Source organism: Anser cygnoides, chromosome 5 (assembly GCF_040182565.1).
Source record: "Anser cygnoides isolate HZ-2024a breed goose chromosome 5, Taihu_goose_T2T_genome, whole genome shotgun sequence".
Classification (NCBI taxonomy): domain Eukaryota; kingdom Metazoa; phylum Chordata; class Aves; order Anseriformes; family Anatidae; genus Anser; species Anser cygnoides.
This window is the reverse complement of record NC_089877.1, coordinates 50,349,239-50,369,996: the sequence shown is the minus strand read 5'-3', so window position 1 is coordinate 50,369,996 and position 20,758 is coordinate 50,349,239. Positions and strand designations below refer to the sequence as shown.

The 20,758-nt window shown below is 49.7% G+C and overlaps 2 protein-coding genes across 5 annotated transcripts in view; one reads left to right on the top strand and one right to left on the bottom strand.

The window, feature by feature from the left end:
- The window catches only part of ITPK1 (inositol-tetrakisphosphate 1-kinase), a 145,413-nt gene extending 135,607 nt beyond the window's left edge, over positions 1 to 9,806 (top strand). For all 4 annotated transcript variants that reach the window (XM_048070357.2, XM_048070359.2, XM_066998281.1 and 1 more), the window contains one exon: positions 1,086 to 9,806. In XM_048070357.2, coding sequence (XP_047926314.2) covers positions 1,086 to 1,408 — 323 coding nt within the window. In that variant the 3' untranslated portion in view covers positions 1,409 to 9,806. The remainder of the gene's footprint in view (positions 1 to 1,085) is intronic.
- On the bottom strand, positions 9,610 to 20,194 carry CHGA (chromogranin A). Its single transcript, XM_048070356.2, has 8 exons — positions 19,795 to 20,194; positions 19,298 to 19,344; positions 15,143 to 15,236; positions 14,621 to 14,689; positions 13,923 to 14,021; positions 12,404 to 12,910; positions 11,494 to 11,954; positions 9,610 to 10,144 (listed from the first exon to the last, which is right to left on the bottom strand). The coding sequence occupies exons 1-8, from the start codon at positions 20,177 to 20,179 to the stop codon at positions 10,061 to 10,063; spliced, it is 1,746 nt and encodes a 581-aa protein (XP_047926313.2). The 5' UTR covers positions 20,180 to 20,194; the 3' UTR covers positions 9,610 to 10,060.
- Between the last annotated feature and the right edge of the window lie 564 nt (positions 20,195 to 20,758).

Sequence of the window (20,758 nt, the reverse complement as noted above, 5' to 3'; positions counted from 1 at the left end):
GCTCTGAGGGACTCTTCTGCCCTGCGATCACGTCACTAAAAGTGTTTTAAAATATACATTTACTTTGTGGTCTCTGGTTCTGCTCATGTGCTTATCTGTTTGAATGTGTGCTATTCACATGGAACTTTTAAAATGTAATTTATTGCTTCAGCCCCCTGTACTAGTATTGGGTCACTTGCAGAATACTTTTATAGACATCTTAAAACAATCAGCCTAGCCCATCAAATACACTGCATGTCGTGTCACCTCTAAATACTAAGTCAGATTGATGCTAATTTCAGTTAATGCAGTAATAGTTATGATCTATTTCAAAACACTGTATAGACATGGTGCGTGTCTGATTCAATTTTAACATGAATGTAATGATAAAACTACACCCATACCTGAGTGTTTAAAATGGAAGCAGAAGCTCTGTACACCTGCCATCCCCCTTTTTATCGTGAAAAATGTAGTATCTTCAGGTATTTGACCAACTTTTTAAACCAGGAAATAGTTGTTAAATTGCAGTGCAAATTATCTGGAATCTCGTAACAGAACCATGCAGAAATACGGTTTCAGTGCTGAAAACAAATACTGGTGTTTCTACCAAATACTGTATCATCGACATATGCTTAGTGTCCCTTGAGTGTTTTTTCAGATATTGTTCTAGTGGGGAACATGTTTTAAGTGCCAAGGTAGGTTAGATTAGACAAGCATCACACTGCTTCTTTCCTACTGCCTTTTCTGTAGGGTGTAAAGCACGCTGAGCTGCTCTCGGAAGTTTCCCTCACTGGGGGCGTTGTTGGGGGGATTTTAGAGAAGGTCCAGACCCTCGGGGAAAATGCGCTTTAGAGCCAGTCTCTGCAGTATATTCTGGAACAGGATGCAGAAGATCAGTGTTACACCACAGAGGTTGTAAGTTAGGGAAAAACCTGGACTTGGACTACTTTCAGTCACAGGGGCATCATGGAAAAAAAGTCATTTTATTATAAGCTGCAGGGCAAGGAAAGCCCAAGAAATAAACTGCTAGAAGAGGCCTTTCAGAGAACTTACGGAAATGGTTAAATTGCCTTTTTTTTTCTCTGCTTCGTTTTCCCCCTTTTCAGGTTATGAGGGCGTTTCGGAATTTTTCACAGATCTCCTGAACCACATAGCTGCTGTCCTGCAGGGTCAGGCACCCGAGGTGACCCAGCTAAACCGCAGCAAGCTCCTGGCTGAGCAGACCGGCGGGATCATGGACGAGCGGATATGCTGCGCAGGCACGGGCTGCCTCAGCGTCATGGGAAAAGACTCCTCCTGGATTGTGGAAAGCGAGACCAACAGCTCAGTAAAACTGCAACACCAGAGACTAGGCTGCAACTCGGCAGTGTCCCCCAGCTTCCAGCAGCACTGCGTCGCTACGTTGGCGACAAAAGCTTCCTCCCAATAACTTGCCAATGCCATGGACTGAGGAGAAGCCGCAGGGATACAAATTGTGGTCCCAGAACCAGATCAGGCTGTAACAGTACAATTGTGAAAAAAGGAAAACAAAATGCAACACAAAAAAAAGAAAAATAATTCAAAAAAAAAACAACTTCCATTTGATTTAACCTGATTTGCTGATGAAATGGACTGAGAGGGGGAGAGTGGGAAAGTGATTCAGATCCATTTCATCAGATTCCAGTTGCAAATCTGTAGTGAGTTTACACACACGTGGGTTTTAACACTAGACCTTTCATTGTGGGAGGGTTGCTCTTTCGTTTCTATTGTTCTTTGTAATCACTGGTGACCAGCATTTTAAAATCGGACCTCATGGTATCAAGAAGATAATAATGTTGAAAGGAATGTATGAATGTAACAGTGCTAGAGATTTTTGCCTAAAATGCTCCCCATTCCCCTTTTCTAGGTAGGCCATTGCAAAAGAAAGCTGAGACAGCTTCAGTGTCACTGAACCAAATCTGAAACATTGTCGAGGTGTTGCCAGGTAGCTTGCCGTGAGCCGCGGCACTCGGAGTGGGACCGAGCGGATGGGTTGTTGGTTGTTCAGGGTGCACGACTGACGGGGCCGCCCCGGTTCCAGCTCCCCAGCTTTCCCCCCAGGCCTCACGGCGTCAGTCAATAGCAGCTTCTAGCTACACTTGCCAACTGTGAGGTGTGTCCAGGCAGGCTGGAGTCGGAAAAAAGGGGTGCAGATAGTTAGGTTGAGTGATTTAGTTGATTAAATATCATCCTTTCAATCGTTTGCTAGCAGTGAAACCCTAGAAGAGCAGCTCATCTCTTAGCAGAGTGTTTAATTCTCCCTCGTGCACTTGGGAGGGCTCTGGGACAGCTCTGCCAGCAGGCTGCCAAACAGAGCCACGTGCTTTCCTTGGAGCAGCACGCCTGGTCTGTGGATCCGAAGGGGTAACACAGTCGCTGCCTTTTTTTTTTCTTTTGCAACGTAAACGTGAGCAGAACTGTGTACCTTTGTATGAGATGGCAGGATGTGACAGTCCTAGCTTAGGGACCACGTCCTTGTGTTGCAAGCTGCCAGGTGAGGCTGTGTGGTAATTTGCAGGAGTGCTTTGTGCTATGTGGAAGCTATAGCACAGCCTCATTGTACCTCTTGAGATGTGCAGTAAACCTACAGTGTTCCCCCCTGTTGCACCTTCCAGCATGGCAGCGTCTTCTGCTGCTGAGAATTTCTGCAGCTTTTGCCAATTCCGAACACTAAACTGGAAGTATCCGAGTCTGTCAGTGCTGAGAACGTAGACACTATTTTGGTAGACTAAGTGGCCTGTCCTTCCCTCTACAAGCCCTAAAATACGTCTGAGAGGGGTGGTGTTAAGAAAATGTCCTTAGTTCAGCTCCTAGCTTACAGATATGGTAATCTACATCTTTCTATAGCAGGTATTTGAAAAGCACCCATCACTGCAGCATTTAATACCGCTTTGTTCAGTGTCATGTATTAGATGCCTGCTCAGAAGGAAAGGATCTAGAGTTTGAAGCCTGGGTAGACCACAGAGAGAGGAGTGTAAAGAAGTCACCACCCTACCTGCTGGTACCAGTCCTGGAGGGGATAAAATTTTGACGAGTGTTGTGTAGCAATTACTTTGTGCAAACTGGATTTTCCCTGGGCGAGATTGGGTTTGTTCCCCAAATGCCATTCTAGGGAAATTTCTGTAGCCAGGACTGGATTTCTGTGGGTGATCTGCACAAGAGATTATTCCACCGCCAGAGGGGTTACTAACTTTCAGATGTTCCTATAAGGACTAGGAGGACCTTGTCAGCGTGGTATCTGTCGGATCCCAGGGTGCAGATGACTACAGCCCGCTCCTAGGCTGCTGCAGGTCAGTTGTGAGCCGGGCGCCCCTCACAACCCTTGTGTGCTTCGAGGCTGCCGAACCCCGCGTTGACTGCAGCTTGCAGGTCTGGGTGCTGGTGGTGTGCGTGAGTCAGGTAGATGTACATAGGTAAGGGTTTGTACAAGTATTCCCGGTAGACCAAACCTTTCGTAAAGCCATGACTGAAATAAAATCGACATCGACAGTTTGGGGTTTGTTTTTGTTTGTTTGAAATAAAAAGTGTTTTTATGTTACGTGTGTAACAAAAGATACCCTCAGGAAGGAACTTGCCAGTGCTTATTTTTGTATGGTACTTTCTTGTAACCAGCTGGTGGAGTGTTTGTAGACTTGCCTTTTGCTCCCTTTATTACAATGGCTTGGGGTTGGGCTTTTTTTTGTTTTGATTTGTTTTGTTTTTGTTTTTAATTGGGTGGTGGGGAAGAAGCGATGATGTTAAAACTGGGTTAGTAACTCAAGACCTTTCAAACCAAGTATGTTTACATGAATCTGAGCGTCGGATCCAATTGAAATGTCTGTATGCTGTTTCCTAGTTAGAACATCAAATAAGAATTTTATTTTCCTGGCTGCCTTCTGAATTTTGGTTGGCCTATTTTGCACTGCTTTATTTCTCCAAAATAAACTACTGAAATATAATTGTGCATTTTAAACTTGTTTACAAATGATTGTTAAAAGTTTATTTTGTAATTCTCTGAAGGCTTACAGAAATGCTATATTTAAATATTACTCCAGACCTTGGCTGTAATTAGAAAACAAGTTTAGGTCATTGGTGTGATCAGTGACATTTTTCCCATAGTCTGTAATTTATTTTTTATTTATCAAATGTATTGGTATCACTTTAATTTACCAGGTGCAAATATGCAGGTACCTGTTGTGATGTGGCATTACAATAGAGTTGTCTCATAAATTACCATGCGATTGCTGTACTACTCTATTTCCTTGCAGAAATTATTGTTATGGCTCGTATACTAGATTGTTGCTGAATCACATGGGCAGATAGGGAGACCAACTTTTAAAAGCCAAAACTGTAAATTACCAGGTGTTCAGATGTACAATTACATTACTGCAAAACATTCGAGCATGCATATGTTATTAAGCCTGTGCTAAAGTGCTTTTCTGAATTGCTGCCTCATTTGATAAGTTCAGGATAGTTTTGATTTACGATAAGCTTCACAGTAAGTTGGTTAATGTTCTGTAGTCTCTTCTTTTCCTTCTTTCTTTTTGTAAAAGTGAGGACGTGTAGTAATATTAGACCTTATCAGAATGCCCTTGCTCTTAAAATTGCAGACAATCTGAGGGAGATTTTCCATAACGTCTGTTTGAACTCTGTTATTGGGGGTTAGAAAAGGTTCTGCTGTGTTTTCAGAGGCATAGTTATTATTGCTGTGTTGATTGGAGCAATTGTGTTAAAATTACATAGTCACCAGTTAGCTTCTTACGGATCTATTTCTGTTCTGCTTCACTGTTATAAATCCACAAAAACACCATTACCTTGACTGGAACTTCTCCAGGCTTTATGTCAGCGTGAGGGAGGAGATTGGACTGTGATTTCCGCTCTAATTATGTGTTTGGCTTCAGTAGATGGAGATTTTTCCTGATTGAAGAGAACTTGAATGGTGTCATTAGTGCCCGTGGCGCAAAGCCATCGCCATCATCCTCCCTCTGTAGCTGTCTTTGCCATGTTATGGGCGGGTTTGCAACGGCGGCACCAGGACGTTCAGATCCTTACAGGAAGCTCAGCTGCAGGAATGCGAGTGTCGGTGTTGAGGCCTGGGGTTCGTGTAACACACCCACCGCCCAGCCCATGCTTTTCTGCCTTGGCTAACCACGTGCCCGGCTATTCCAGGCTCCGCGTGTAGCTGCCTGTTGACTGGGCCGGCTGGTGGATGAGGTGTGCTGCTTTTATTAGTACTCTTCGGACTGTTGGAATGAGAAAATTGACTAACGATCCCCATTTGAAATGTGTCAGTGTCTGCACAGAGGTCTGCAGCAGGTTGCTCAGATGGAGAACCACCAGCTTAATTTGCTGTCCTAACAGATGGATACGAACTGAGAACCTCACCCTGTGGCTTCAGGAGGAGCTGAAAGTAATGAGGATGGCTCGAGATACGGCCTAAAGCTCTCCTGCTAACCACAGGCCGTGTCCAGCCAGGGAGCAGTGTAGATAAAAGCGGCAGAACACAGTCCAAAGGCAACAGAGTAAAGGTGGCCAGAGGTGTTTGAGTTGACTGGCAAGAATAATTAATAATAATAATAGAGCAAAAAAGGTAAAATGGAAACTTTTGTTTCCCTCCAACAAAAATAAGTTCCAGGCTTATCAGTTCTTCGACTAACACTGGTTTCCCAAAGTCTTCGTGTGGCAGCAGTGACAAGTGAGTCAGGCTTTTTCACACTAGCTTACAGCCTTGCCTTCCACAGCCGTGCAGAAAGTCTTGGGGTTTGTATTTTTTTAGTGAATAGAGTCTATTTTGAGTCTGTAGCAGTCTCCCCATGTGCACACTTGCAGGAGTTCACTTGCATTACCCTGCTATTTTTTTCCCCTCTCTCCTTTTTAGTAAGAGATGTATTGATTTTTGTATTCAGTATACAATTACTTTATGGTGTTGCAACCGTGTGTTCTGTAATAGCAGTATGTGAAAATGCTTTGTGTAGATTAAAATATTTCCTTTAATATAATCTCCTCTCGCTTTCATAGATAAACAGACACACCGTTGCAGATCACATTGCTGATTTTATTTGTAATATTGCTTTAATATCTATTTCAGAGGATTGTAACCTCCAGAAAAGTACTTTCCACATCTTCACTACCTTTCCTTTCCCTGTTCACTCTGTGTGGATCCAGGCCATCAAAAGTTGAGCTTTTGACTGGGTGAGTTTCACATCCTCCGTGGATTCTGTTGTGTTTACATGGCCACAGAAATTACGGAAGCTTGTTGAAGTTTGAGAGGATCCAGGTATAGATGGAGGTGTTGGAATCATCCCTCAGCAACGCAGGCACAACAATGCCTGTAGCAAGCGAAGGCGCTGAATTGTTCTCGCTATGTGTGTAGGGGACTCTTGGGATCAGGTCCATCCCTGCTGGTCGTGCAGTTTCCCTGTGGAAGAAAAAAAATCAGTGTTAAAAAATGTGCTGAAGTGGGGCGAGGAGAGGTAGGGTTTGGGGGTGAAGTCCTGGCCAGTGGGCCCTGATACCAATAGGCCAGGATTTCTTTCCACCGGTTTGTGTAACAATCTGGGGAGACTTTTTCTCTCCACCTTTCTCTCCCCGAACCCACTGGGGCTGACACCAGCAGATGCCCGTGGGCCATGAGCTCAATTGATGGTGGCCTTGCCCAGCGTGCCGTGAGTTTGCAGAGGGCTCCTGATGTGTTGTGAAGTGTTTGTTGATGGCCTGGAAATCTCTTGAAACTCTAGAAATAGCTGAAACAGTGAACGGAGTTCATGAAAATCAGGTCTTCCTCTTCCATACTTTTTAAGGAAACCCACATTTTATTTCCTCCTTCATTCTTTACACAGTAGTTTTTAGGTATAAATTATTTTAACATTTTTGTGTGAAAAGTCATATATACATATATAAAGTTATTAAAAGGTTGAGTATATGTTGAGTATAAAATAGTGACTTCTTTGTTTCAGATGTTAGCAGCCCCTAAAAATGAGTTGTTTATCCTCTTGTAAAGTCAGTGCTGTAAAAAAAAAATTAAAAATAAAAGCTGTATTAGATGTATCTTTTATTATTTATTTCTCATTCAGTATGTGATACAGCTTGTGTATACCCTTGTGAGGACGACATACTAAAATGCAGTCATTCTTAAAATCAAGTGACAGTAATTCCTCGGGACCTCGGCAGTCCTGAGACAACTGGCCCCTCACACGTGAATCGTGTTGGATGTTCTCCTTCACTCGCCAACCGTGCTCCCCACTTAAGCATGGCTGAAACTTGGGGACCATTCTTCATGTGTGCTAGGTGTCACACGGTCATCAGTATCTGTGTTCGAATCCAGCTGTACAGTGTTAACAAGTGTGTCTTGTGATTTGCCTCAGCCCTCTTCACTATGATTTCTGAAACGTAATTCCCATTTTGTACTTAAATTTGTATAGAATGATAAAAACCCTTAAAAGATCATGGCTTACTGTAAAAAACAGAAGTATTTGCTATTTGGCGTCTTCAGTTGCATGACTGATCAGATCTGACAATGAAGATGGTGCTTTCGTCTAACAGCAATGATTTTAATGGTAATACATCCTTTTTTTTCTTTTTTTTTTTTCATTTTTTATTTTGCCAAGCATCTGTGATGGACAATGTTTTGATTTCACCAGTAAAGCAATATACAGTAGGTATTGTGGCATTCTCTCTGTAATTGTTTTGAAGACAGAACTGTCCCTTTCCAACACGTAATGAAAATAAATGCCTTATAACAAGTTTTCTTTGCTTTCTCATTATGAGTGGATAGGGCAGCAAGGGGAGCAGCTCACTGGGGGAAGCTTCCTCAGGGTAGTTGGTTGCGGTTACTTGAGACCATCTTGTGGCAACACCACTAGTGGCTGGTTTGGTTTGGTTTTTATTTCCAAGACTAGTGGATAGTCTATTTATGTAACTGCTATATAGCGCATCTAAACAGCTTTGGGATCCAGGCTGTACTTGAGAATTTATTCCTTTTGCAGCCTTTTGAGCTGATTCTTCCTTCATCATCCTGGATGGGGAATTCCAAACCTCGCAGGGTTTTCAATCGGGATCATGTTTGGGCTAGCACAGGAAAGCTGGATGTCTCACCCGGCAGTATGACATTTTGCTAAGCAACAGGCAGGTTTGGCAAGGGCCCTCATGGAAACACTGCCTGCAGATCAGTGCTTCGTGTCATCTCCAAGGACGAGCCGTGCAGCAGGGAAGGTGAGCGGGGCTGTAAAGCAGAGCTGCTGCTGGTCAGACGGCGAGCATCTGCCTGCTGGTCGGGTGCCTTGCCTGGCCCTCGACTCCGTCTTCCTTTGAAGAAAGTCTCTGGTTCCCAAAGATTTGTCATTACACAGTCGTCCAACTAAAATGTTTATAGTAGGCCCATCAAGTAACAAGTTTTCCCTTTTGTTGATTTTGTGAAAGACAAGTTATGTCTGCTACCACCATCCTTTATGGAAAAAACCTGTCTAACTTCTTTGGAAATGGCTGCGTTTCTGTTGTGGGTAGTTTGGTTTTTCTTTGGGGGGGGGGGGGGGAGAATGGGAGGAAGGGGTTCTCTGAATTCTTTGCCATATGTAGACCTCAGTTTGCAAGGAGTTGTATGGGTAGTGCTAAAGGCAGGAAATTAAGTACAGTATTCAAAGTAAAATCTAAATGGTGAGCAGTAGGTAAAACAAGGTGTTTGCAGCCGGAGGAATTCGCGAATAACTGAAATTCTAGTATGTTTTCCGTGGAACAGCTTTGATCTCATTTCTGTTCCTAAGCATGTTTCTATGGGGTTAATGAGTGTGATCTCATCAGGATGAGCCTCCTGACCCACACTTGGCTTGGGCATCACTCACCCTGTGGCTCGTCCCAGCCTGCGCCCTGTGCTCAGGGCAGCTTTCAGGCAGTGCCTCGGCCTTGCCTCCTCCTCCTCCTCCAGGTGCTGCATGGGCTGGGAGGGGACGAGGAGCGCTGCCCATCGCAGCAGCTTTTGCCAGCCCCCAGGGGAAGCTCGTCGTGTGATACCCACCTCCTCTGTGCCGAGGGAAGTCCACACACCCAAATCCAGTCCGATTCACTGCCTGGGCCAACACGGCTCATGTTTTTAACAGAACACAGGAATACATCGAGTTTAATTATGACCTCACCATTATAACTATTAACCCTATTCCTACACCCTCTAAAAACACTTTCTTCCATTTTAGCAGGGGGAATTCTCATGTTCAGAGACTTTTAGGGGAAAACCTCCCCAGCCTGCAGACTGCCCAGGCCTCCAGCTGGCACCCAGCCTACGCCCCAGGACGCGGGTACTTCCACTGCAGCACCAGTGCCTGAGGGGAGGGAAAGCACAAGATGGCGCCGCCAGACCGCGCCTCATGGTTTTCCTCATGACTAGCCCATTTATCAGCTTTTTATTAAAACCCACTCGTGTTGCCTGAATAACTTGACTTTCTCAAGTATTTACACAATGTTGAAGATCCAAAACCCCCGCCTTGGCCCCAGGGAGGTGCCCACAGGGCTGGGCAGCGGTAGGACTGGAAACGCCACCGAGATGTGAGGGGACGCCGCGGCTCCCTGCTCCCCGCACGGGCCGGACAGCCCTGCCGCCGACTGAGACCAAAGCTGGCAAATAAAACAAGGAGCCCACCGCGGTTTTATTTTTCCTTAGATAAATTTTTTTATATAGAATATATTACAGTCAGAGTTCTCAGCTTTTAATCAAAAGGTAACAAGTTATTGCAATTTTACCCAGTGAAACTACCGGTGGGAGGAGAACTTTCTAGAAAGCTGTCCTGTCATTTAAAAAACAGAAAGGGGGGGGGGGGGGGGGAAGGAGAGAGAGAGAGAGAGAGAGAAAAGAAAGAAAATACAGGTGCAGGTCGCACTTCTTGGCTACGGTGGCCCGTCGGGGCAGTTGGACGTCCGTAGGGGGCAGAGGAGCGTGGGGGCAAGAAGCGGTGATGGGCACAACACTACTGCGAGGGAGGCAGGCCTGGGCGCCCGCGCGGCCGGCGTCGAGGCGCGGTGCTGCTGCTCCGTCGTACTCGCCGAGAGATCAGGAAGGGAGACCGCGGCGGGGAGGGAAGGGGGCGGCCGCCAGCCCTCAGCCCCGCCTCAGCTCGTGCAGCTTGTGGGCCACGCGCTCCAGCTCGGCCTCGATGGCCGCCAGGCTCTCCAGCTCCTGGTCCTGCAACGAGAGGCCAGGAGGAGCGTCAGCCCTGCTGCTCCTGAGGGATGGGAGATGCGTGGTGCCCGCCCCGAGCCCAGAGGTGCTGCCGGGGTGGGTTCTGCTCCCTGAAGTGAGGGGGAGCAGGACGGGTGCTGTCGAACAGCGCTGGACACCCGCATTTAGGCACTGGAGTCACCTCTGTGCCACCTCTCTGCACGCTGCACCGGGCACCCACAGGCACCTCTGCTATCAAAAGAGGCTTTTCAGTTTGGAAATAAACTTGGACCAGTTTAAAGGCTCAGCTGCCCACCAAGGTGGCCCTTCTGTGGTTGCTGCCGTGTGTCTGTGCTGTCCCCATGCGGAGCCGAGCACGGGCTGGCAAAACCAGCAACCTGCACTGTGTGTGGTCAGTGTGAAAAAACAACAGGTGTATTAAAAAAGGCATTTTTTTCTCATCCCTGAGCTGTTCTCCTCATGAGGAAAAAGTAGCCCTGCCCTCCACAGGTCTGGCACCTCCTCACGATCTCCCTGAGGCCCTGACCTAGTTAAAAAAAAACCCACAAACAGTAAGAAGTCCCTTTACTGGGGAGTGGGGGGTGGGTATCTACATCCAGAAGACTCCCTCCTGGATGCTGACAGGTGACCTCTGGGCAATGCCGGTGCATAGCTAAGGCAAGAGAGGTGTCTGGGAGGCAAAAGAGCTGCAGGAAACGGGCTCTGCTCTTGGGCACCTGAGCATGGCTTGTCCCAGAGCCTGTGCCCAGCCCCCTGTGGCTCAGATAAACTGGCGCTGGGTGTCAGCACCATGGCAAAATCACAGCTCCCGGCTGCCAGGGGACCTGCTGAGGTACTGCACAACATCACACGAGGCACCAGGGAATGAGTACATTCAGACACACTCACATCCCTTCCAGCCATTTCCACTCCATACCCCAGCTCTCTCACCACTGCTGTGCTCCTGGTTTGCCTCCTCAGGAGGTCTGACACTGCTCACTCCATACCGGAGCCAGGCAGAGCCTTCCCCTTCAGTTGAAAGGGCTTTGGGACACAAAACCCACCCCCCAGCTGGTCACCGTGTCCAGTGCAGACCAGCACAAAGGTTCTGTCACATTTTTAAGGCTGTCTGGGACAGGGAACATTTTTGCACTAGATACTAAAAGAAGAAAAATAAACCAAAGGCACAGACAGGTGAAAACCTCAACAAAACCTGGCTCTAGAAAACTTAAAGGTTACCAGGCATCTTCTTAATGTCACAGAGAACCAATGCTGGCTGCAGGAGGCCAAGGTATCATCCACATCTCTAAGCATAGTTTGGATTCCCAAGAAATAACCAGACAAGATTTATTCTTAAGCCTATGTGCACCAACCTCTGTTCTCCTGTTAGCACTGCCTTCCTCGTCCTTCTTTTCTTCAGGCATGGGAGCAAGTGGAAAGCCTCCCTCACTGCTGTCCTCCTTCGAGTGATGCTTCCGTGACCTTCTCACACCTTCCTCTGGGCTGCTGAAGTCGTACTTGTGGGACCTGAATGCCATTTTCATGGACCTGTCTGGGTCTTCTCCACTGTCGTTTTCCTCCATGCGCTTCTTCGATGTCAGCTGCTTGGCCAGCTCATCCATTTTGTTCCACCTCTTGGAGTCTTCCCACTCCCTGGAGGACTCGTCCTCCATTTCCTCGCTTTTGGCATCCCTGGGCTGGAAGGTGTCCTCATCCGCCTGCATCCCCTCATCCTCCAGGCGATGCCTTCCTCGTCTCAGTGCACGTGGCTGCTGCTCCTCCTCCTCCTCAGAGCTCTGCCCATCTTTGCCAAATCCCAGAGCATCGTCATTACCTGAAAGAGCATTGTACACAACAGTGAGCACAAGTTTGAACCTGGCTGGGCTCCACCTTCGAACCAAGCCTTCAGAGGTGATGCGAGGTGGGTTTCCTGACTCAACCCCACTCCCAGGATTCTAGAAAAGCCCACCCTGAGGTCACAGTGTCCGTAAGGGGGGCTGGAGGCAGTAGCCAAAAACCACGCAGGAAGCTCAAGGAAAAGAAAGGAGTTGTCCCCAGGAGGCAGCTGGGCAGCAGGCAGCGAGGCAGCTGCAGGGCCTGTGCTACTGCTGTGGGTGTGCCCAGGGGTCGGGTGCCTGCGGGGTCTGGGCGATTGCCACGGGGGTATTTCTGTAACCCCTGTAAGCACCTGCCTGAACCTTTGGGCTTTAAAGCCTCATCAGTCTGTCTCAGCGCTGTCAGCTCACCCCGGGTAGGTATCAGGGCAGTCTCTGAGATACGTACTGTCCTCTCCCTGCAGCTCCTCAGCCCCCACATCCTCCTCAGCCAAGACAAGCGACCTCTCTGCTTCAGTAGGGTCCTCCTCTGCCAGAGCATCTTCTCCGTCGTCCTCCCGCTCCATGCGCTTCCCCACTGCCTCCTTGCTCTGCTCCTGGCCCTGCCTGGAAGGCTGCTCTCCCTCCTCCTCCATCTCCAGGCTGTCCCTGGGGCCTCCGGGCTGCTCCTCTTCATCCTCTCGGGGCTGCAGCTCATCCTCACTCGGATCTTTGCTGATGTGGTTTTCCAAAGCTTCTTCTCCCTGGGCATCCTCCGTGTCCCTGATCTCATTGCTCTCTGCTTCCTCCTGGTCCTCCTTCTCACCAGGGTCAGCATCCCGTGGCCTGGGCTCCCTCTCCTCCAGCCTGTTCTTCCCCTCCTTTCTCAAATCTTCTTTTTGCTGGGTTTTCTGTGCTGGTAGCTCAGCCAGGGACTCCGTGGGCTGCTCCTCCTCGGGGTGCTGCCACGCTGCATCTGCAGAGTGAGGAGCAAGAAGCAACACCTCTCCTGAGAGCCCATTTCACAAACAGGGGAGCCTGCATGTTTCCTAGGGAGCGTCAGCCTTGCTCAGCAATCTGCTTAACCAGCCCGTGGCTCATCCTTTTGCAAGTCACTTCAACATATGCTTGCACTCAAGCAAGCCGGTGTTCTCACCGGTGCCTGCTCTGCTGGAGAGCCTCACAAGGCTGAAGGCAAACATATGCCTGCGTGCTCTGCTGCAGCACGCTCCTCGCAGCCATCTCCCGAGATGTCAGCAGCATACTTTCCTTGCATGAAACCAAACAGCACGAAAAATGAAAGGATTTAGGGCCGTATGTAATACACATGCAGCTCTCTGCTCTCAGAGGACCGCACTGGACATCCCTACCTCCCACCCCACCACCAGGAAGAGGAGCGAGCTCTGCAGGGTGGGAAACCATCGCACGCCTCAGGGGCATCGTCGCCTACAGAGGTGAAAAAGGGAGCGGACTGACAACCCTCCTTCCTGCAGCACCGCCCGTCTGCAGCCAGGCCGTGGGCATGCGGGGACGAGGGGACGTCCCGGCTGGTGCGTTCCGTTCAGGATGCAGGTGAGCTGTGTGTGTGTGGACTGCGTGTCCACAAGGCTCAGCTCGCCCTTCAGAGCCCCACAACCACATGCCTTGGAAACAAGGGTGGCAGGAGCGGACCCACGTTGCTCTTTCATCCATCAGTGAGTGTTTCAGCACGGGATTTCCCTGGCTGTGACTCACCGCAAGCATTAAGCATGAGTGTTGGCAGCAGGGTGGGAGAGAGCAGTATCAGCCTGGTGACTGGTTACTAGAGCTCAGAACCGACATGCTGTTTAAGCTGGTAAATAAGACCGAAGCAAAGAGGGTTGCCTGTGTGTGTCACATCAAAGGCGAGGCCCAAACGAGAAGCAGATGGACGCACCAAGGCTGTTAGAAAGAACATCCTTGTTTACAGCCTGACGTGCTTTTCCCGGGGGGGGGAGGCTGACACTGACCTCTTTGCTTGTTCTCATCATTCTGACTTTCAAGGACTTCAGAAAGTTCATCTTCAAAGCCATTGTTTTTCTTCTGCTGCTGAGTCCTCTCATTGGCACCTGTGTCAGGTAACAAAAGGTAGCAAAAAGCAACATCCCCGCCCGCGTTTCAGAAAGCACAGGCAGCACAATAGCTCTGTGCCCTTTATAATGCTGTGTGTTTTCTACAATGTCAAAGGAGAGCTGCAAGGAAAACTGAGACTGGAGGATAGGTGAATCAACTGCAGGAACAAAGCCATCATCAAAAACATTATCTGCAGAAAGAAAAAGGTCTCTAAAAGAACTGAGAGAAGCGGGGTTGCTAGGAAAACAGCGATATTGATGGAGAGCTAGGGAATAAGAGATGCTGAACCGCAGTGCATTGAGGCCAACAAAATACCTAAGCATCGCAACGCTGAAGGATAAAAAATGCCTCCTTCCAGATGCTGCCCGCATACCTCTGCTGAGGTGAGCACTGGGTCGTGTAAATCATTGGATACACATTGGAGTTACTACAAGCAAAATTCCCCCAAGCCTGCAGGCTCTTCTTGAAATCCTGGAACTATATGCCCTATGCCACATTCATACGATATTAAATTAATGTAAAACAAAATGAAAACACAGCGAAAACTGTGCAAGGAGCTACAGCTGATGAACCCCCTTTTCCCAAACTACTGTACCTTGAGCAGCTATTTCCTGGAGTTCCTTCAGTAAATTTTGGTGGCGAAGGATCGAAATGATTCGTTCATCTGCAACAGGGGAGACTTGGTACAGAGGTGCTCAAAGACAACTCCCCCACCCTCAGGAAACACAACAGAACCCCAAATGCCACCTCCCTCCCCGTTTGCTCTTCTCTCTCCCCTGGCCTGGTTTGCTGCCACATCTCTTAGCCGTGTGGTTGGCAGAAATGGTGGTTGGCGTGGGATATTTCGTATCCCAAGAAGAGCAGGCAGCTAGGTGCCACCCAGCGCCTCACCCAGCCATGGTGCCCAGGTGAGGCATGGCCGGGGCCATGCAGCAGCTCCTGGGGCCTGCTGCAGCCCCGTGGGGTCACTGCGAGGAAGGTGAAAGTGTCAGGGACCCCCTGTCAGGCCCTGATTGAGTGTGTGCCAGACTGGGCCATGGGGAGCAAGACCAGCCCCTGCTTCTGTCCCTAACAGAGCTGTTCTGGTCGATACCCAGCACTAAATCTGCAGCCGTACCTCCTCGGAGTGTTTCCAGGCATTCCTCACTGATTGGCAGTGGGTTTGGCTTCGATAAAGTATCAGAGATGACCTCTACGATGCACTTCATCACCTAGAAGGAGACGAAATACAAAGTAAAGCTCTGCTTTTCTATTTTTTTTCCAAATCTATTTGTTACCAAGGCTGAAATGCAGCAGATGATGGCACAGATCCTCTTGCTTTTCTGGTGGAGCCAGAGCTGAACATTCGGTTCCCATTTTACCTAATGCAGGAACAGAAGGTACCTCCTGAAACTGAGAAGTGAGCGAATGACACATGGCAATGGAAAGAGCTTTTTCAACATGCTGCATGCTTCAGCGGAGGATCTCATGACTCCAGCCCACCCCAAAGGCTGGGCACAAGAAGCGACTGAAGGGAAGCCGGATAAATACACAGGGAGCTCCAACCCATCTGTCCTGGTTTCAGCTAGCATAGAGTTGATTTTCCTCCTAGTAGCTGCTATGGTGCTGTGCTTTGGATTTAGGATAAGAGTAATTTTAAGTCAAGGCACCTCAGCCCTCAACCCACATCTCATAAAAGGACTCGGGGGAGGTCACAGATAGCAACAACTGGCCATAGCTCTTAAACAGGAGACCTCGAAATCTTGCAACCTATTCAAGCTCGGGGCATCCTAGCTGGACTGCAGCCAGGCATTGAGGGTGAGGAAAGGCAAGTTGTACCCTCAAACGTGGCTGAGAAATACTGCTGTGACGTCCTAGAGAAAGACAGCGCGCTCTGGAGAAGTGTTTGACCTCTGCTGGAGTGCAAGCCACCTATTACGGACTGGAAGAGCTGTACATGGCCGTGGGTCATCTGAAATGAAGGAAGTTCCCACACTTACATCCGAAGCATTTGCTGCTGCCTGAGGCAGCTTCCCAGGCGGGATGGACTCTGGGCCTGCCCTCTGCAGAGCCCTTTTCTTCAGTGTGTAACGAGAAGACATTATTTCCATCACCCCCACTGAGATTGCAGGCCTAACTCTGTACCCAGGCAACTGCAGCACCGCTGGTCCCACGGGGATCGCCCAGCGCGGTACGGATGTGGTAGGAGAATCGAGGCCACCGGCACAGAGGCAAGGTGGCACGCTGGCAGGGGTGAAGGCACCCTCGCCACAGCAGGAGCCCCGTGGGGTGCCCATTGGTCATGGGGTGGACCCAAGTAGTCACACGGGCGAGAGAACAGCATTTGCTACAGCTCACCCCAATTAATAGTGCAGGAACTAGGCTGCCCAGTTCAAAAGGATGATTATTCACAAAATAAATTAATAATAATAATAAAAAAAGCACAAACAAACAAAAACTAAGAAAACAAAAAGATACAATTAAGCCGTGGGGGTAAAAAAAAATTCAGACTGAACCTCTCACTCGTGATTTCTGCAGGCATCCCTGCGAGTCCTGACCTCCCTCGCAAGGTGCCGCTCCCAGGGGAGCAGAGCACTGTAGCTGCAGTGGAAATTAAACACGGTCAGCAGTTCCCAGTCCGCTACAGCATTGCTCATTCAAGCAATTGGATATATCCATTGACCAGCTAGAATGGGTCCATTTTCACCCCGTGTAAGGAGAGAAGCCTCCTTTTGCAGATTACAGCCATAAAACGCTGAACTCTTATCTGCTTACTCGGTTTGAGGGGATTGCCTGTTGGAATAAAGATGTTGCAGGAAAGATCTAACAAAAGGAGAGCTGAGAAATTTCTCTGGTATCTTTCTCCTATGCCACAAACAATCCATTAATATTGATTTTAGATGGCTTAGAGTTACTTCACTCTACCATTAAAAAGAAAAAAACCCAACAAGACAGGTTCTGATACTTCCCTCCCATGTTTCCCAACCTCTGGAGCCACTTACTGCAGCAGTATTTGGTGCAGCTTCAGGAGTAAGCACTTTCTCAGCATGAGAAATAAGAACCTGGTCCAATGAAACACCCTATACAAGCTCCTTGAAGATTTCTAAGATGATTTAGGGTCTTTATCTCAGCCACTACAGCCGTTTGGCCAGCTCTGTGGAGGAATTATGCAACTTAAAGAAATGAGGAATGCAATCGTTCCAACACTTTCCAGGACTTTTTGTAAGAGCAAATCCTGCAGAGTGAGGCTTCACAAGGTCACAGAACAGCCAGCACCAGGAAATGAAGGATATCCTTTCCAAATGGGTGTAATTAATCCAGTGCAGAAACTCAGACTGGAATTTTGCCATAGCTGTCCTCTAACTGTGAGTACATACATAGATTCTTAAGAGTTGGTCCCCACACAGAAATCTCCATAGGACCATGTCCTTACTAGGAAAGACTTCCCCATATTTAAGCTCAGGGGTGCTCAGGCCCTTTCTGAAATGTATGTTTGTAAGTGTGAAATAGTGTCCTTAGAGCACGAGAGCGGGCATACACCAGAGATGTTCTGAATGCTGTGGCTGTGTTCAGCTCCCTGTGGAAAGCCCTTGATGCAAGGAAAGCCTGATGAGCCGCCCAGGAAAGTCCTGCAGGTGCTAACTTGTCGTTTCACAGCCCTGAGCCACCCACAAATACAGGTGGCTGAGGATGTCTACAGCAGCTTGGTGGGCAGGAAGAGCTGCGGTGCCCAGTGCCATACCTACGCAGTGATATCTGTCCCCTGAGACCAGGAGCTCCCTCACTGAAATGCTGTGTCTCAGGGGACAACGAAGGCAGAAGAGCCCTAATGGCTCCTTCCACTTGCAGCAAAATCCAAAAGAAAGCCGTGCTCTGATTTGCTCTCAGCTAGAACCCGCGCCAGTGCGGCACCTGGGGAGGGGACAGGCCTGGGAGAGGAGCCTTCCTTGAAGGAAGGACTTCCATGGAGTTGTACCAGCTTCCATAAAAACTACATGTGTTTTGCTGGGACTTGCCATGGTGAAACATACTGGGAAACAGACTTCACAAGGACGATCGTGGAACTCATGGACTTTCCCACTGGATGCCCAGTGAGCATCCTGTTCTGGCCCAGCCCGTCTGAAGGGACAAGTGCCTGCTCCAGGCCTCCTCTCCCAGCCAGCCGTGCACAGCCTGGAGCTGGCACCCAGCGGCTCGTGGCTCAGCCCCAGGAAGGGCTAAGCAGGCTGAAGGTCTTAGCAAGGCTACAGCTCTCCAGACCCAGGCACATCTGACGCGGGATGGGGAGGAGTTTCTCCCGGCACCTGCCCTGTAGGTAACAGTGAGCAGGGACACCGTAAATCGGAACCTGTGGCTGAGAGTGACATGAGCGTGCCTCCCTATTGCTGCCTGGGGAAAAAAACAAACAAACAAACAAAAAACCATGTGGCTGGAAGATTTCAGAAAACAAAAAGGTTCAGGAAGTAGGGGGAAAGGTCTGGCGTTTACTTTCTGGACATTAATTTCTGTAGAAGCGTTAATTTGAGCAGCTAGACGGTCAGCTCATCTGAAAGCCTATAGGCATTATAACATCGGGAAGGGGGTGGGGGTCTCTGCTGCAGATCAGCACAGGCACACACACACCTATCCAAGCACTGGGGAGTGCACATACATGTGAAGTGCACCTATGGATGGCAGAGATGTACATAGATGTAGGCACAGAAGGCTATAAAAGAAGGCTGAAGAGGTCAGCCAAGTCACACACAGCTTGCAGCCTCCCAGCCAGGATGATGAGGACAGATTAGGAGTTTGAGAGTAGCTGGTTGAGTATTTTTCAGGAGCATACATAAATAACACACCACACACGTACAAAGGCAGGCAGATGCACACACGCCCCCAAACACACGCCGTACCAGCGATGCCCATTCCTGAATCACATCTCCCCCCACTCCCCCTGAGTCACATCCTGCTGGGAGCTTTGAAAAGCTGAAAGTAGGATGAGGAAGGGTCATACCCAACCTCCATGCCCAACCTCACCAGGCTTCAAACCAGCTCATTTGGTCCCTCTGGTACATTCTGAGGGGCTTTCGTCCTGCTCAGGTGCCCAGGAGTGAAAGCACAAAGGATAAATCCTGGTGGGGAGGCAGTCGGGGAGGATGGAGCCCGCTGTAGGGATATCTCCTGCAAATCCCCCCAGCTGTCACTTCCTACGGGGTATTTCAGCAGAAGCAGCCAAAAGTCAGCCAGACAGGTGGAGGTTAAACATTGCACCCTTCAACTTCGTTCCCCTCTTTCGCTATAGTCTTACCCTTACCTTGGTGTCCCCTTTATTCATGTCGTTCGTCACGGGAAGGGAGAGAGCTGCAAAATGAGGGAGGGCAGAAAGAAAGATCGTGTTATTTACCACCCCTGGGGGGCAAGCAGAGAAATCCTATCCTGATAAAAATGGGGTGAAATCTGGCCATGGGGGAAGTGGTCCCTGGGTTAGGGGAGGGGAAGGGAAGGGAAGGGAAGGGAAGGGAAGGGAAGGGAAGGGAAAGGGAAGGGAAGGGAAGGGAAGGGAAGGGGGAAGGGAAGGGAAGGGAAGGGAAGGGAAGGGAAGGGAAGGGAAGGGAAGGGAAGGGAAGGGAAGGGAAGGGAAGGGAAGGGAAGGGAAGGAGCTCGGGGCGGTGACCTTGCGGCGGCCGCTGTCCGCGGTGCTGCCGGGGCGGGGGTAGCGGGGCCGGGCCGGGCCGTGGCGGCGCTGCCCGCGGTGCTGGGGCCCGGCGGCGGGGGGCCGGGGGCCGGGGTCCCGTTGGCGGCCGCACTCACCGGGCACGGCCAGCAGCAGGAGGGCGAGCGCTGGGCCCATGGCGCTGTGCGGGGCGGGGCGGAGCGGGGCAGGCGGCGGGAGCGGCCCGGCCCTGGCGAGGAGGGTCCCGGCGGGTGCTGAGGGGAGCGCGGCGCCCTGCCTGCCCCCGGCGGCGCCCTGGCTGAGGATCCCAGGCGGGCACTGCAGCAGCGGCTCGGTTATATATGGCAGCCCCTCGGAAATGGCGTCAGGAGGAAGCCGCCTCCTCTCCCCCCTGCCCTCCCCTCGCAGGCAGCCGGCCCCCAGCCGTGCCCGGGCAGCGAGGAGGAGCCGCACACCGGGCTCCCCCAGCCCCGACCCCCCCCGGCTGCCAGGCCAAGGGCTGTCAGGCTCCAGTCCCTCCATCTTCTTACTCCCAGCAGGAGCAGGATGGTTGTGAGGTGTATGTCAGGATACTGGTGAGGGTGGGATGCGCCTCAGCCAGCACTGGCCACCTACATGCATGGGTGCCCTCAGGGTATCACCAGAAACGAGAAGTCAGGGTCTGTCACCTCATGCACCCCAGCCGGCACAGCCACCTCTGGGTGGATTTGCCCTCTAGGGGTGCCTTCGCCTTTCACTGACCACAGAAATCTAGACAAATAGTTCAGAACAGACGCTGAACTTTTTAGATGGCTGCTAGATTCTTCCGCAAAGGATAGGAGTGCCTGTAAGAGCGGTCAATTGCCAGGGAACCGGCCACAATAACGCCAGTCTGCCAATGGAGGTGACAGGTCCCAGCTGTTTTATGACAGATCTTTTAAGTAGTAGGATAGCGTTTGGGGTAAATAGCAAAATTTGTTGGCTTTTACCTCAGCTGTTGTGACTCTGCAAGCAATACGTTGCTGTCCTTACCTTAATACATCACTCTCCTTTCTCTAGTGGTTCACAACAAGCAATAGTATCACACTATAGTGATACACACCCTCACTGCTAAGCTCTGCA

Excerpts from the sequence above, each read along its gene's own strand:
- CHGA (XM_048070356.2), bottom strand. The coding sequence starts at position 20,179 with ATGGAGGGACTGGAGCCTGACAGCCCTTGGCCTGGCAGCCGGGGGGGG. Across the intron at positions 14,690-15,142 it reads CCTGGAAACACTCCGAGGAG|ATGAACGAATCATTTCGATC; the intron begins GTACGGCTGCAG and ends CCCCTGTTGCAG. Across the intron at positions 14,022-14,620 it reads CCAGGAAATAGCTGCTCAAG|GTGCCAATGAGAGGACTCAG; the intron begins GTACAGTAGTTT and ends TACCTGACACAG.